The 15707-nt window shown below is 36.1% G+C and overlaps 1 protein-coding gene across 5 annotated transcripts in view; it reads left to right on the top strand.

Moving 5' to 3' along the window:
• Positions 1-15707, top strand: part of ARHGAP18 (Rho GTPase activating protein 18) — a 173283-nt gene that overhangs the window by 145865 nt on the left and 11711 nt on the right. For all 5 annotated transcript variants that reach the window (XM_019729433.2, XM_019729432.2, XM_019729431.2 and 2 more), the window contains exons 10-12: positions 2183-2265; positions 6988-7194; positions 7919-8059. In XM_019729433.2, the coding sequence (XP_019584992.2) occupies positions 2183-2265; positions 6988-7194; positions 7919-8059 (431 nt within the window). The remainder of the gene's footprint in view (positions 1-2182; positions 2266-6987; positions 7195-7918; positions 8060-15707) is intronic.

Raw genomic sequence — 15707 nt, 5'->3', positions numbered from 1 at the left:
AGATTATTACTAGATATATCAGGGGTGCCAAAAAAATGCATACACATGATTGGTATTCATCTTTTGTTATTGGTATATATTGAGTATTATAATTTTAATACAGTTTTTTCCTTTCTTAAAACTTGTATACATTTTTTTGGCACCCTCTGTATTTGGTTAGGCATATTGAGTCACTGATTTCAGCGGTTCTCAAATGCCACACATTTTCCTTTTCCTTTATAAATATACATCTCTGAATAAATAGATGACAGAATGTTCTCTTTTGGTACAGATTAACTGCAAGCCCTTTAATCAATACAATATACTTTCATGTTACAACCTGGAAACTTCACATTTCTTTTATAATAGAATGAGTCATGTAAAGTGTCTGATACGTTTTTCTTGCCAAGTGTTAAAAGCAACACTTACAGGAGAAGCTGTGGATTAAAAGTTATCATAAAAGCACAGCGAGATGTGGCAAAATCTGTGACTGTTTTCTGAAAAATTAGCTTTTCGAAATTGTCATGCAGAAGCATAGAACAAATCATTTTTCTGCCTCATTGGTGGAGAGCAGTGGGCTTCTAATGTCGTGCCATTTTGTAGTCTTGGGCAAGCTCCCAATTAATGTCTCACATAGTTCTCAATTCCTTTCCAGTGAACAGAGAAATCTTACAAGGTTCATGTACTGTTATAATTTTCCCTTTCAATCCTAGAGGCCAACAAAAAAGGAAAAATGCCATTGCCACAGTCTAATGACTACATGTTTATCTTCTAAATTGGGACACTTCTGAGAGTAAAAGGGGGACACTCAATGATTACAGTGAGCTCCAGTGCTGACCAGAACTAATACAGGCTATTCTTTTAAAAAAAAAAAAAAAATTTTGTTGAGATGTAATTGACATACAACATTATTAGTTTCAGATGTTCATTATAATGATTTGATATTTGTATGTATTGTGAAATGATCACCACAGTAAGTCTAGTTAATATCTGTCACCATACAGAGTTAAGGAAATTTTTTTTCTTGTCATGAGAACTTTTAAAATCTACTCAGCAACTTTCAAATATGTAATACAGTGTAACGATAGTTGCCATGCTGTACGTTACATTCCCATGACTTATTTATTTTATAATTGGAAGTTTGTACCCTCGGACCCCCTTCACCTATTTTGCCCATGCTCCTCACCCTCTGTCTCAGGCAACCACCAATCTGCTCTCTGTACCTATGAGCTTGTTTTTTGTTTTTTTGTTGTTGTTCTTTTTTTTAGATTCCACATATGCGAAAGATCATATGGTATTTGTTTTTCTCTGGCTTACTTCTTATTGTAATGCTCTCAAGATCCATCCATATTGACACAAATGGAAAGATATCATTCTTCTTAATGGCTGAATAATATTCTATTGTGTTCCAGGCTATTCTTAAACCACATAATATTGAGATGATTTCCATGTGTCATCTCATAATATTTCTTCAGAATTACTAGGGAAGACATGACTGAAATTATCTTCTGCTTAAAATATGTTTTTAATGGTTAAATTGTGCAATTTTGCACAAATTCATTGGATATGGATTAAAGGACCAAGGTTATCCCTGAAAAACGAATGCCAGAATGATTCCAAATATCCATAAGTATTACTTAAATGCAATAAGGGCTACCAAAAATGATAATAACGTACCTCTTTGACTCTTTCATTGCTGGGTGGTTTTCTGATTCATTCCACAAACATTTATTGAACACCTATTATGTTCCAGGCTCTGTTTGACATATTCCTGTTAGAATTAATGGACTCTTACCACATAATTTGTTCATTCACCATTAGAGGAAACAAATTTCACTGTTGCAGATGCACCCTGACACCATATTATGGAAGGTCCAGTCTTTTGTCTTTCTATTGGGGAATAATTATCATGCAGAAGTTAAAATTATTTTAAAAGCACTGTTGTGTGTCTGCAAACATAAGGCTGCTCATCATATGATCGCATTTGGAAGTGAGCATTCTGAGAAAAAGCTCTAAGGCAGCAGCTGCTTCTCCTGATCTCCCACAAACACACTTTCAACGAGGCTTGTTGCTCAGTCGTTGTGTCTTACATTTCACAGTGATGTTTATGCCAAATAACTTTTTTCTTATAAAATGAGAGAAAAGAAATAAAGAGAAATGTTCAGTAAAGACAGGAGTTCAGATTTATTTAATTTGTCTGCAGATCTTCCAACCAGGGAGCAACAACTACAGGCTTTGAACCTTCTTATCATCCTCCTGCCTGACGCAAACCGAGACACACTGAAGGTCAGCTGGATTCATTTACTTTAAATGTCTCTCCAAACGAGGGTTTCCAGGTGGGAATTCCCGCCCGTTCGCAGGATTTTTTTTCCGCTTTACCATTCCCGAATCCCGAGATACAAACTGTTTTATGTTCTCCACGATGAATCGTTTCCACAAAGTGATGGCTGATACTACCAACCTCCTGGGTTCAAGGAGCCGATTTTCCCAATTTCCCAACCAACTTTTCTCGGGATTCCGGAACGGGAAAATGAAAAAAATTCCTGAGAACTGGTGGGAATTCCCGCCTGGAAACCCTACTCAGAACTAAGCAGACTAAGTTTTCATTATTTGTGGCAAAACAATATATCATGAAAATGTTAGTAGTCGTCTACAAAGAAAAGGCCTGTTTTTAAGGACAGATTGTGAAAATCTTTAACTCTATATTCACTTACTTACAGGGTTGGTCATTTAAACAGTATTACCAGGTGTTTTGTATTTTAATTTTTACTGTAACATTTCTTCTACCAAAACAGGTGGTTGAGGTTCATTTGTTAATGGAAACATGGATGCTTTTTGGTTTTTCTTTTCATCATTTCAAAGTGTTTTGGTCTAATATTATACGATTTAATACTATTTATTACAAGTGGTGTCAGGATTTCATAACAAATAGATTGCTCCACATTGATTTATTTTTTTAATGACAAGTTTATAGAGTAGTTGTAAAAAGTTTAATTATAAACTTTTATGAAAGAAAAAGAAAACTTAAAAATATATAATTTAGAAAGAATATGTACCTTAGGTTTTGCCATTGCATTAAAAACAACATTTTTTATACAGATAAGGGTGCAACCCTTGCCCCTTTATCCCCTATGTTTCTTTCTATTTAAAATGAAATAGCATGTCAAGAAATTTCATGTCAAGAAAACAAAAACCACCAGTTGGTAAATCTTGGAAATTTTTTCCTATACCTCATTAAGACTCCTTGAACTGAAACTAGGTGAGTGATAGTCCTTTCATGCCCATGGAATGAAGGTTAATACTCAACTTGTCTGGATTAAGCAGTTTATGAGGATTACTGGAGTGAAAACACTGCATTGCTACAGGAGAACTTCCAAAGAATTATTCTGACATTGTGAAGTCAGAAAAAAAAAACACCTTTGACTGAAATGACTGTCAAATGAATCATTGAGAAGGCAGCATTAGGTTTTGTTTTGTTTTGGAGGCAGAGGCCAACCCCAAAAAGGGTTATATTCGTTACATTCAAATATTGTGTGACCATGGCTGCTGTGTAAGGGTGTGTACATTGTGGCTGAAATAGGCACATCTTGCCCAGGGCTAAGTGGGGACTGATTTCCAGTCTGTTCTCTGCTTGCCAGCTGTACTTCTGACACAGGGCTTCAACTACCCACAAAGAGGAATTTAATCTTGACATCTTATTCACATAACGGTGCCTATCTGTGTGTGGCCCTCTGAATGGCCAGTATAAGGTGGGAACTGAAAAACACATGATTTGCTTAAAATATGCCTGCATTTAGTTGTGGGAGGAAACATTTATTCCAGTATGGTTACTATTGGGTAAGGCTGGCCTGGAAGTCAATTTTGTACTTTGTATTTTAAAGAAAATAAATATTTTGTTTAAAAAAATATTTTTAACAATGTTTAGTGTAGTTTTAATTTTCACCTCTAAAGTTTCTGGGAGCACAGTTTTAGAGGTAAGGTGAGAAATACATGGGGGGGGGGATAAAATTGGAAAATGCAAACAAGTAATTTTACTAATTTCCTTAAGCTTTAGTAGTTTAGTTAGCCAGTTCTGATGAAGGTTTCAAACAGGAATTCTAACAATAGAAACATTGAGACAAGAGTACCATATGTACAAGAGAATAAACCATTTAAATTTAGTTTTATAAACGAGAAGGGAAACTCAGTCACAAGGAAATTTCAGGAAGCTTAATGTGAACTTCTCCAATTTTTCCAGTTCTCGTGCCATTCCTTCAGTTGTCATTTGAAGGGGCAGAACCATGTGTATGACTTGTGTGAACTAGTTCTCCAGCACATCTAAGGGTTAAGAAGTGCTGTGTTAGACACTATATCACAGTTTAAGTCTAAAGCTACAGGTGTCTTTGGGGCTGCTTGACCAGGTTTTTTTTTGTAACCTTGGATTATTTTGCCTTTGAACTAATGATCATATTTTCCTTTGCATTGGAGGAATAACAAAGACTGATATTAAAATATCCACGGGGGATCCATGTAAATATAAGCATTGGCATTTGTTTATCGTTTTTAAGAAAAATATTAAGTTTACTGTGGTAACATGAGTTAATAACATTATATAAAATTCAGGTGTACAACTTTATAATACGCTATTTGTATACTCTGTTGTTTACTCACTGCCCACTGTCCAGTCTCCCTCCATCACCATATGTTTGATCCCCTTTACCCTCTTCATCTTCCCCCCAATCCTCATCCCCCTGGTAACTACCATTCTGTTGTCTGTTTCTCTGAGTTTGTTTTCTTGTTTGTTTTGTTTTGTTTGTTCATGTGTTGCTTTTTGCTTTATATCCCACATGAGGGAAATCATATGGTTCTTGTCCTTTTCTGTCTGACTTATTTCACTTAGCAAGATCCATCCATGTTCTTGCAAATGGTAGCATCTCATCCTTTTTTGTGGCTGAGTAATATTCTATTGTATTATATATGTGTGTGTGTGTGTGTGTGTGTGTGTGTGTGTGTGTGTCATGTCTTCTTTATCCAATCATCCATCAAAGGACACTTAGGTTATTTCCATGTTTTAGCCACTGTAAATAATGCTATGAACATAGGGCTACATAAATCTTTACGAATAAATGTTTTCAAAATTTTGGGGTAGATACCCAGAAGAGTGATTGATGAGTCATATGGTAACTCTATTCTTAATTTTTTGGGGAAGTTTATTAACATGCATTGTCTCACTTACTCCAGGCAGGTTAGGAGATTTGTATTCCCACTTGACAAATGACAAGATTTTAAAGAGCAGAGACGTCTAAAGGTTATCCTAATATCACACACAACTAATAAATAACTATGCTGGGACTTACACTGGATTTTCAGAAAGTGAGTCCAGTGATACTTATAAAATGCCGCACTGGTGATAGATGCTTTTTTAAAGGGCAGTTCTTACAGTGCAGATGAAGAAAAAAATACATCTGAAGATGAAGTTCTTTCAGCAGGGGCTAGGCTAACGTTTTCTTAATTCTATATCTACTCACACATTGTAATATTCTTATAGTATTATTTTGAATAACCTTACTGCATATGCACACCACAATTAAAATGGTTCATTACCTAATCTCTCTAAATTTATGCTCATAAAGAAAGAGATACACTGGCGCCTGAATGATTATTCTGGTCTCTGGAAGAAAATTAACTATTTTTTCCAAACCTCACCAATTAATCTTTTGTCTTCATTTGAGAAGGTATTGTCTATAAAACCTTATGCTTTGATTACAATTTAACTTACCGCGCACTGTACTGGAATAGACACATAAATCTCATTATTAGATACTAAGGGTATGCCTTTTTTTTTTTTTCCAAAGGTTTGAGATCTATACAGCATCCAAACTTGATTCAAGATAATCTGTTAGGAGCTCTCCCCCCACTGAAATCCTGCGAGCAATAACACAAGGGTTTTTTTATTTGTTTTGTTTCGATTTTCCATTTTGGTATCGTTTATTTGAACTTTCTTCGTGTAGGTATTTTAAGCTAAATAAGAAAATGCGATTGTTTTAGTAGGTGAGAGTTCAGAAACAAAAGCCAGATAGACCTCCAATTAAATTTCTTCTCCACTGTTTGCTAGCTATGTAACCTCTGGTAAGTTATTTACATTCTCTTAGACATTGTTTCCATCTGTAAAGTGGGAGTACTTACAGCACCTGTGTCCAGTACAGATTAAGTGAGATGAGCTTTGTGGTGTGCTTAAAACAATGCCTTGCCCATAGAAAACACTGAATGCTTGTGCAGTTATTGTTATTGTTCTGGACCAAAATTAACTTAAGAAAGAAAGCAAAAGAAGAACATAAAGCCTGAAGTGCTATCAGGAAGGGGGAGATTTTCCTGTGGCTTTTGTTCAGGGTAGGCTTAGAGGACACCTGAGTGTTGGCAATAGAGTTGGAAAGTGGGTGGCATCAAACTGAGCATAAACAAGCCGTTTCTGATGAAAAGTTCCTTCTCATTCATTCATTCATTTTTAAAAAACAAAAGACTCTTTGTCTTCAGTCCCCGTTTCGCCCCATCATGCTCTCCATTCTTTTCAGATTTCATGTCATTTAGCTATTATGTACCTTAAAGCAAGTGAAACTGAGGTTATATGAGCCTTTTTAAGGGAATTTTTTTTTTTTAATTCCTGGAGATAAAAGTATAGCACTTCTGAAGCATGTGAATACCTGTATAATATTTTAAAATCCTTTTCAGTGCTCCACGGCTCAGTTAGGCTCCTGGTCTGACACTTCTCCATTCCTCTGCCTACCACCTAGTTCATGTGTGTGTCCTCTGCCTTTTTCCCCATAGTCCTTAGTAGAAGCAAAGCACCACCTCAGCGTGTGTTAACCAAATAGAGAAGCTTTGATGACACTGCCTGTTGGATGAGGCTCACTGACTGTGGTTATGCACAACTTACTGTTTTTAACTAAATAAAAAAAATCCCATAGGCTACAGTGCTTTCATCTCCTATCTTCACGTACAACAAAAATCTCAGACTCATTTGTGTTTCAGGCCCTGCTTGAATTTCTTCAAAGAGTAATAGACAATAAAGAGAAAAATAAGATGACGGTCATGAATGTAGCAATGGTCATGGCCCCGAATCTCTTCATGTGTCACACATTGGGTTTGAAATTCAGTGAACAGCAAGAATTTGCAATGGCAGCTGGCACAGCTAATACCATGAACTTATTAATTAAGTATCAAGGACCTCTGTGGACAGTAAGTATGTATTTTTAAGCCCTGTTAATGAGTGATGAAATCTAGATTCTGGAGTCTTTTTATTGTTATCTTCTCTATAAAAGTAATTGATACAGGTGATTTCAAATGCGATTTTTTAAAAAGAAATTAATGTCCATTAAATTTCAATTTTGAAAGTGCCAACGTTATTTCATTATTTCAATTTGGTCACTTCTAAAATATTTTATTTTGCTAATATAACTTCTGAGGATCATTTTTTCCTGGATTATGGATAGCTGTCAGCTCTTATTTGTGAGTTTTTCTTTCTCTTTTGACAGGAGAAGCTAGCCGGCTATTATAAGGGGACTGTAGGTTAGCTGGAGGCTTGGTTGTAGAAAGGTGGCCGCTAAAGGGACCAACTGCTGAGGTGGTGGCCTCTAATGCCAGTCACCTTAGACAGTCTCCAATCTAAGCATACAAGGTATAGAAGAGGACCACTATGTCCTTGAACTTCAAGTCTCTTTTTGAAACGTACACAATGGGTGCTAAATTGTATCATGTGGATGCTCAGTACACATGTGAATGAATAATACAACGCATTTTGTTTCACAGATTTAATGAAGAGTACATGTAAAATGGCATAATCTTATCAAAAAGACAAAACCTTTACTTCTCTCCAAATTAAAGAAATAAATATAATTATTTCCATAGTTCAAAATGGTGCCACTTCTTTTTCCTCTCCAGACTTAATCTCATTTCTCCATAGATTCCCAAGTTTCTTGTCAATCAAGTCAGGAGACTAAATACCGCGTTTCTTAAAAAAGATAAAAAAATGAGGAAGAAATTGCTGAAGAAAATGGCTTACGACCGAGAAAAATATGAAAAGCAAGATAAGAGTACAAATGATGTAAGAAAAACTTGAAGATACATGTTTATACAGATTTCAGTATTGTTTTTAATATTACATATGCGACAAAGACAAAGAGTTTTATATGTTTTTGTAGTATGACTTTCTACACACTTACTAGACCCTGGTACTATTTATAAGTTAACGGCATCAGTAGCAATAACTGAACTCCTACGACTACTAATGCTCAGTATTGATAGTTGCTCAGGTGTTGGTGATTTAACATGTGACTTGTTAATGGGTAACAAAGGATAACAAGACCAGAATGTCTCAACACCCACCCACCCACATTTAAACAGCAAAGGTCTTCCTGGAGATTCCAGTTGCCCAGTGAATGTGTAATGTCTAGTGAGTAAAGAGTCCCTTGTGTAAACCAGTAGTCTTTTTTTTCTTTAATATTTCTAATCTGTAAAATAGAGAAAAATAACTAACCAAGATAGACAAATAGATCAATGTTTGTTTTGTGCCTAGGCTCCTTCTTGGACTTCAGTAAGTACTTAAAAAGCTTCTTGATTGGATTGTAAGAAGAAATTTGGAGAAACTTTTATTGGAACAAAGAAAATTAAATTAGAAAAGAACTATCTAAATATTAATATTTACAAACTGCTGTAAGAACGTATTAAAAACTGGGTTTAAAATAATGAAATATGCATGAAAAACATTTATGCAGTGAGTTACCACAGCTCTAATTTAAGATCATGAAATGAAAATGTTTCCATTGTTCCATTTACAGTGAAGACACCCCCACCATCAGCACCTCTATTGAGGTTAGTCAGTTACATGCTGCCATCTTGTGGAATAATGTGGAAATGGCAATTATCAGCCTTTGATTTTTCTGCTGTGGCCTACTTAGGGATCCAGAAATTGTTAAAGAAAAAAAAAATCTTTATTTATAGCTTTCACTGTTACAAAATAACATTTTCTTGGCATTAAACATTTTTAGTCAATTTTGAAGTATCTTTAAAACAAATTAAATGAAGAGAAGATATAAATAGTATTTACATTCTTTGAGAAAGCTTGATATTATCATAGGTTAGGAAGGATTTTTGAGATACCATTTTTGTTTAACTTAAGATGTTCTATTTCCTCTAAAATCTTTATAAGTATGTGAATATCTTCTTGTTTTGCAGCTTTGCTTATTCATATTAACTTAGGTGACTTTGGAGCCTTGTCTTTTTTGGTAAGGCCGTTAGAACGTGATTCTCTGAGGCACCGTATTTATCTAAGGAAACAAAATTTGTGCTTTACCCTTTTAATAATCAAAGTTACTTTTTTGGTGACATTTCAATAATTTTGTCATTTGCAGATAAACAGCATTTACTTGGATTTCTTTAATTTGTACTCGGGGTTCATTAGGTGTGAGCTGATCTGAGAATTGTCTCTGTACTAGTTAGAAGCTATATTGTCATTTTAAGGCTTGGGATTTAAACCTCAGTTTTCTCATATATTAGTTCTGACTCAGTTTCTCTGAGTTTTGGTTTTCTCTCCTGAGAAATTCAGCGATTCTTTTAACAAAATGCTACTAATTGCCTCCTGCGTGCTAAGCCCCTACTCACTCCCTGTGAGGTATTCAAACGGAGCTGGGGCTGGTGTTTACCCCGCAGGGAACGAGGAAAGGTTGGGCTCAAAGAGACTAGAGGTGTGTGATGGAGGCCTGACCAGGGTATCCTGGCCTACAAAACAGGAAGTGGGCATCAGAGAGAAGTAGAACTGAAATGTGAAAAAAAATATGTTGGTTTTATTTAGGCATCAAATTGAAGAGAGAGGTCTCCTTAGCAGAGGAAGCTTCTTGGCAGTGACAGCATGGCCCACAGTGAAGGGTCATTTGGCCTGTCATTGTGGCTGAAAAATGTTAATCAGTTGCCAGAAATTTTTTTCCAAGTTACTATCATTTTATTAGGGAGAATAAATATACATAGGAAATTACAGAACAACAAATAAAGTACAAGATAATGTCAAATACTATGAATATGTGGTGAGTCACTAAATAATTAGAGTTTTCTGCATAAGTTTCCAACAGTTGCCAGAATTTTAAAACTAAAAAGATGACATAAAAATCTGGATTCCCATCTTATAATAACTTGACAAATTGGATGTAGGAGCATCCCCATGTTCCCTCTCAGTAGGGAACCTGCTCTCCTACAGGGTAGCTGTTGCCTGGGTCTGAGTAGCAGCTGTTTCCTTTGGATGGAACATGGGCCATCTACTCTGCTACAAGCCAGTGTAACACCCCCACCCCTCACCCCCGACTCTTCCCACAAATCATTTGAATACGCAGGACAAAATTATAGAACATGAAACTGCCTGGGACATACTACTATTCATTTGTTAAACCACTGCTTGCTGTGTGCCTGTTATATGCCAGGCATTGTACTTGAAATACAGTATTGAGCAAATCAGCTAAAGATCACTACTGTTATCTATACAACTTAAATTCTATAATAAAAAATAAATAGAATATGCAAACACATAGAATCTTAGTATGTGATAAATGCTCTAAAAAGAATAAAGCATAGTTGAGCAGAAAAGGGAATTGAGAGGTCATACTCTTGCGTTATTAAGTTGGGTGGTCAGGGTATTACTCATCTGAGTGAAGATGTGAAGGACGGCAGGCAGCTGAGCTGGGTGTACATGAGAGAAGCTCAGCCCAAGCAGAGGAAGCAGTCTACACAAAAACCTTAAGGCATGAACTTTCTTGGGCATTTAAGGACTAGCAAGGGGTGATTGTGACTGGAATGGAGCCAGCAAGGGGGATGGTAGTAAGAAATGAGGTCACAGGGACAGTGGGACCAGGTTATGGAAGGCTTTATAAGGCCACCGTTAGGAATTTGGATTTATCCTGTGTGAAGTGGGGTCTTTGCAGCATTTTGAGCAAAGGCTTGAAAATCTATGTTTTAAAATGACCCTGTGGGCTGTTGTGTTGCGAATGGATTCTAGGAAAGAAAGCAAGGATAAAATCGGGAGATCATTTAAGAGGTCCATGAAATCTATATGAGAGAGTGTTTGTAGAGTGTTTGCTCTGGAAGTGGAGAAGTGATCAGATTCTGGATATATTTTGAAGTTAGAGCCACTGGATTTCTTGGTGCTGAAATGATATGAGTTGTTAGAGAAAGAAGTCAAGAATGACGTGAAGGTTTTGGGGCTGAGTTGGAAGGATGGAACTGACACTTAGGAAAGATCACAATGTCAATTTGGTACCTCTTGTGTGTGAGATGTCAGTTAGCTATCTAAGTGGGGATGTTTAAGTGTGTTTGGAGGGAAAACTAGGTCATACTGGCTGCCAGTGAGGTGCATGGAGAGGCAAGGGCAGAAAAAAGGAAGAAATATGCTTCAAGGCGGAGCCAGGCTTCTATTCTGTGTATGACCGGGAACTACTGAAAGTTGTAATCGGGAGTTACATGCTTCTACAGTTGACTCTTGAAGAACAAGGGTTTGAATTGTTCTGCTTATACGTGAATTGTTTTTCAGTAAATGCAGTCAGCCTTCCATATTGCAGGATTCACATCTGTGGATTCAACCAACCGTGGATCAAAAACAGTATTTTTGATTTCGATCCGTGGTTGAGAATTGCAGATGTGTAGGCCTGACTGTGTGAGTTGTTCTATGACATTTAATATAAGGGACTTGGGCATCCTAGGATTTTGGTATCTGGGGGGTGTGGGGGTGGACCAATCCCCTGTAGATATTGAGGGCCCGACAATATTTGCATGTTAATATAGTTTCTATGAAGACAGGTGAAGGAAAGATTGGAGGAGTGAAAGATAGGCAGTTAGGTAGCAGATGTTGGCTAACTTCTTTGTTGATGGGAGTATATAAATCGGTAGAATCCTTTTGGAGAGCAGTGTGGTAAAAAGGATAGAGGTGATTAGTTAAATATGTTATGGAATAAATATGTAATAAAACACCATGGAGATATACAAATGTATATATTGACATTGTAAGATATTTGTAGTATGTTGAAGAAAACTTACAAATCAGTGAATAATATATTGCTACATTTTGTAAGGGGTAATAATTAGCACTATTTTAAATGTTACCAGAGGTCAGGAATTATGCTAATCATTTTACAGACAGCATCTCATTTAAAATTCATAGTAGTTTAATATGTTATTATATTATTATATATTATTATATAGTATATTATTATAATATAATAATAATGTATCATTATATTATATTATTAACTTACTCAAGGTTATCTAGACAAAAAGTGGTGGAACTTGAAACCAAATCGATGTGATTTTAAATCCAGGTCTCTACCATTATCCTCAATTTCCCACTGATTACAGAAAAACTCTGAGAAGTGATATATACCGAAATCCTGGGCTTACGGTTGGTAATACACTGAATATGTATTCCTGCCATTATAAAAACTGATCATTATACAGCTTTTGCAAGAGTCCTGGAACGAGCCTAGGCCCAGCAAAGGGAATGAAAAGAAGTGTTGAATGTGAGCAGGTAGGACCCACAAGATGTGGAAACTGATTGGATGTGAGGAGTGTGGAAGAAAGAGGACACTAGAATGACTAGAGTGACGTTATCATCAATATAAGGCATCATGCAAAAGGGACAGACATTTGATAAGGTAGTCCGTTTTCGACATTTGGGTTGACGTGCTTGTGTGGAAGTTGGCTGTGTGGGCCTCATGCTCGGGGATAGCCAGAGCTGGAAGTGTGCATTTGGGATCAACATAGAGATTCTAGTTGAAGCCACAGAGTGGTTCCTGTTAGACAAAGTGTATATGTGGTGTAAGAAAATTAAAAGGCAAAGACAGATGTCTGGGGACACCAATCTTTTAAGTAGTTGGCCATGGAAAAGGAGCTGGTAAAAGAGGCCAAGAAATGATAGGCAGTAAGAGAAAGTTGAAAACTGCAGTGTCTTAGAAACTCGGGAGGAAAAGTAAAGGAAAAGAGCTTGGTTGGCAGTACCTAATTCTACAGAGAAGTTGAGTAAGGATAGAGGTCCACTGCATTTTGCATTTGAAAGGTCAGTTGTGACATCCTCCGAAGCATTGTCAGTGTTAATGGAATAAGCCAGATGGCCAGAGATGGAAGAATGAAAGATAAAAGATTGTAGAACATCAAAATTCATCATATTTTTTAAAGCACTCTGTGTGACATTAATGCTAACTATATGTAATCAAGCATTCATGTTATTAAGGCATGCTTAACTAGGTAGATTAATAGTATGAATCAGGTTGTAAGGGAACCCTCAACCTACCCCTCATCCTACTTAATAAGACAAATATTTTTAATGACTACAGCATATTAATTGTTTGGTATAAACATGAATTTCTTAAATGCTAATAAGGCTTATCTGTTAATTATAGCAGGAAGAAACACTTGGGGAAAAATAACAAAATTGTAGGCCATTGCAAACAACCACTTAATGGTAGCCTTCAATTTACAGTTGGGATTGATATATCTCACACACACACACACACACACACACACACACATTTATACCACATCACACACCAGAAGTCAGGTGGCTTGGAGACATAGTCCTAGCTTTGCCATTAATGAGACATTAATAACAAATCATTTTATCTCTCCGGACTTCAGTTTATTCTATAAAATGAGAGGCTAAGACCAGATGAATGGGGTTTAACCAGAAGTATGCCATAGAGACACATGTGGTATTATTAAAAACAAAAACAACTGGGACACACCCTGGCCCTACTGGCCAGAGTCTCCCAGAGCAGGACCTAGGCATGTTTATTGTATAGAAATTGTAAGGGAGATTTTCTCCTATTTGGTGTGTGTGTGTACATGCACATATATTTAATTTTACGGGATTTTTCTAACATAAAAATAGAATACTGGATGAACCCCCACAAACCCATCACCAATAGTCAAACACTTTTTTCTGATCTTGTCCCATCTTATCTCCTACACCTTTTTTTCTTTTAATATTTGTAAGAAAATCACAGACCTCCCATCATTTCACCCATAATTTTCTCAGATTGCATCTCTTCCTAATAAGGAGCTGGGACAGCTTTGATGAGCGTCTGGTTATGGTTATGAATTACTAAATCATGGAAGTTTCAAGTCCATTGTGGACCTAAATTTGTATAATTTTTCTTTTCTCACTTAAGCTTACCTCTCAAAGTAAAGGGAAGCTGTGCATTTGTGAGAGAGTGTGGGCACTGAGTGGGGTTCTGTGAGAGTCTGTGAAATAAGCAAAACTGCCCAGCACATCTGCCCTCATTGATAGAGGAAACAAAAATTCTGTATCCTATGGTTAACTTCAGTGTTAACTTGGGATGATATAGTGTCATGCCCTTCATTTACAGTTGAGAAACTCAGGTTTTAGAGAGCTTACATGACTTGCTAAAAGTTAAAAAATAGTCTTGTGTTGTTTTAAGGTTTAGGGCTTTGGACATCGAAAAGAAATCTGTTGCTGCCATTTTCTGCCATTCTTCTCCAGAGCAGTCTTGGAGTTGGCAGCCGTGCAGTGTGGACTCTGGGTTTTGTGTGTGTGTGGGGATGTGTGTGTTTAGTTACATCTCCATTTAGAATTCCATCTCTGGTTTCATTGAACATTTATGACCCAAAGCATTCTTGCAGGTCTTATTTTAAGCATCTGTTCTGGGTCTGGAAATGGCATCTAGATCTACTTGGGACCCCATGTGGAAAAGCAAATTACAATATCAAGCACACAATCTTGTTTCTTTTAAAGACAATCTTTATATATACATATATAGTGCAGAAAATACCATATAAAAAGAAAACAGCAGAACTTAATTCATTAAAATTAAATGTTTATTAACTCTGGAAGTTATTTCAGGCCCTTCTTGAAAATTCTCTAGGTCAGTGAGTTGGATAAAAGTTTAGCGTTTGGATAACAAAGACCCAATTATAATCAGCACTTAGTTCAAGATAGTAGAGAATGCTTTCTATATTTTTACCTTCAATCAGAATAAGGTGATGAATATGTCATTTTAGTTTAAGATACCTTGCTAAAATGTCCTTGTTTACTCTTCTGAAATATTTGTTATGTGTGGCCTTTTTTTGAGAAAGCTGTATTTCCAGTTTGCCCTTTTGATGATAAAGGTTTTTCTGTAGTATTAAAAACGTCAGCTTTACATTTAAATTAAATTCTAATAAAAAAGAATAACGTATCTTTTAAAGGTCTAACATTAAATTTATAATCTCTAGAGTGCAAAAATAGCAATGTAGTGTTTCTCTACACCTCATGAAAGATACTAAAATCTCTGTTTATTAAGCCAAATAATAAGAAATAAAATAATTTTTATAAATATACTTTAGTTCAAAATGTAAGACGTGAGGATTGTAAGAAACCATTTTCTCATAATAGTCTTTGATTGCATAAGAAATTAACTAACATTTTGTCAGTTGTAAAATCCTTTGTTACTAAATTTTAATTGTGTTAGTCAAAGACTTGTCTTGCTGTATGTACATCACATAACTTCAGCTCACAACTGCGCGCGCACGCACACACACACACAAAAGTAAGGGACAGAAAGCTGTTAAGACAAAAAAATAAGTGAAACAGGAAGGTTACAAAGATAATACTATCCACAGACTCAGTTATTATTATGGCTTAAGTTAAGAACAGACTGTTTGGCTTAATGCTCAGGCATGTTGTATCTGTTTGAAGCTTGGCAACTCAATGTAATTAGTAT

The sequence above is a fragment of the Rhinolophus sinicus genome, linkage group LG05 (assembly GCF_036562045.2).
Source record: "Rhinolophus sinicus isolate RSC01 linkage group LG05, ASM3656204v1, whole genome shotgun sequence".
NCBI lineage: Eukaryota > Metazoa > Chordata > Mammalia > Chiroptera > Rhinolophidae > Rhinolophus > Rhinolophus sinicus.
Note: the sequence above shows the minus strand (reverse complement) of the source record. Positions and strands in the feature narration are given on the sequence as shown.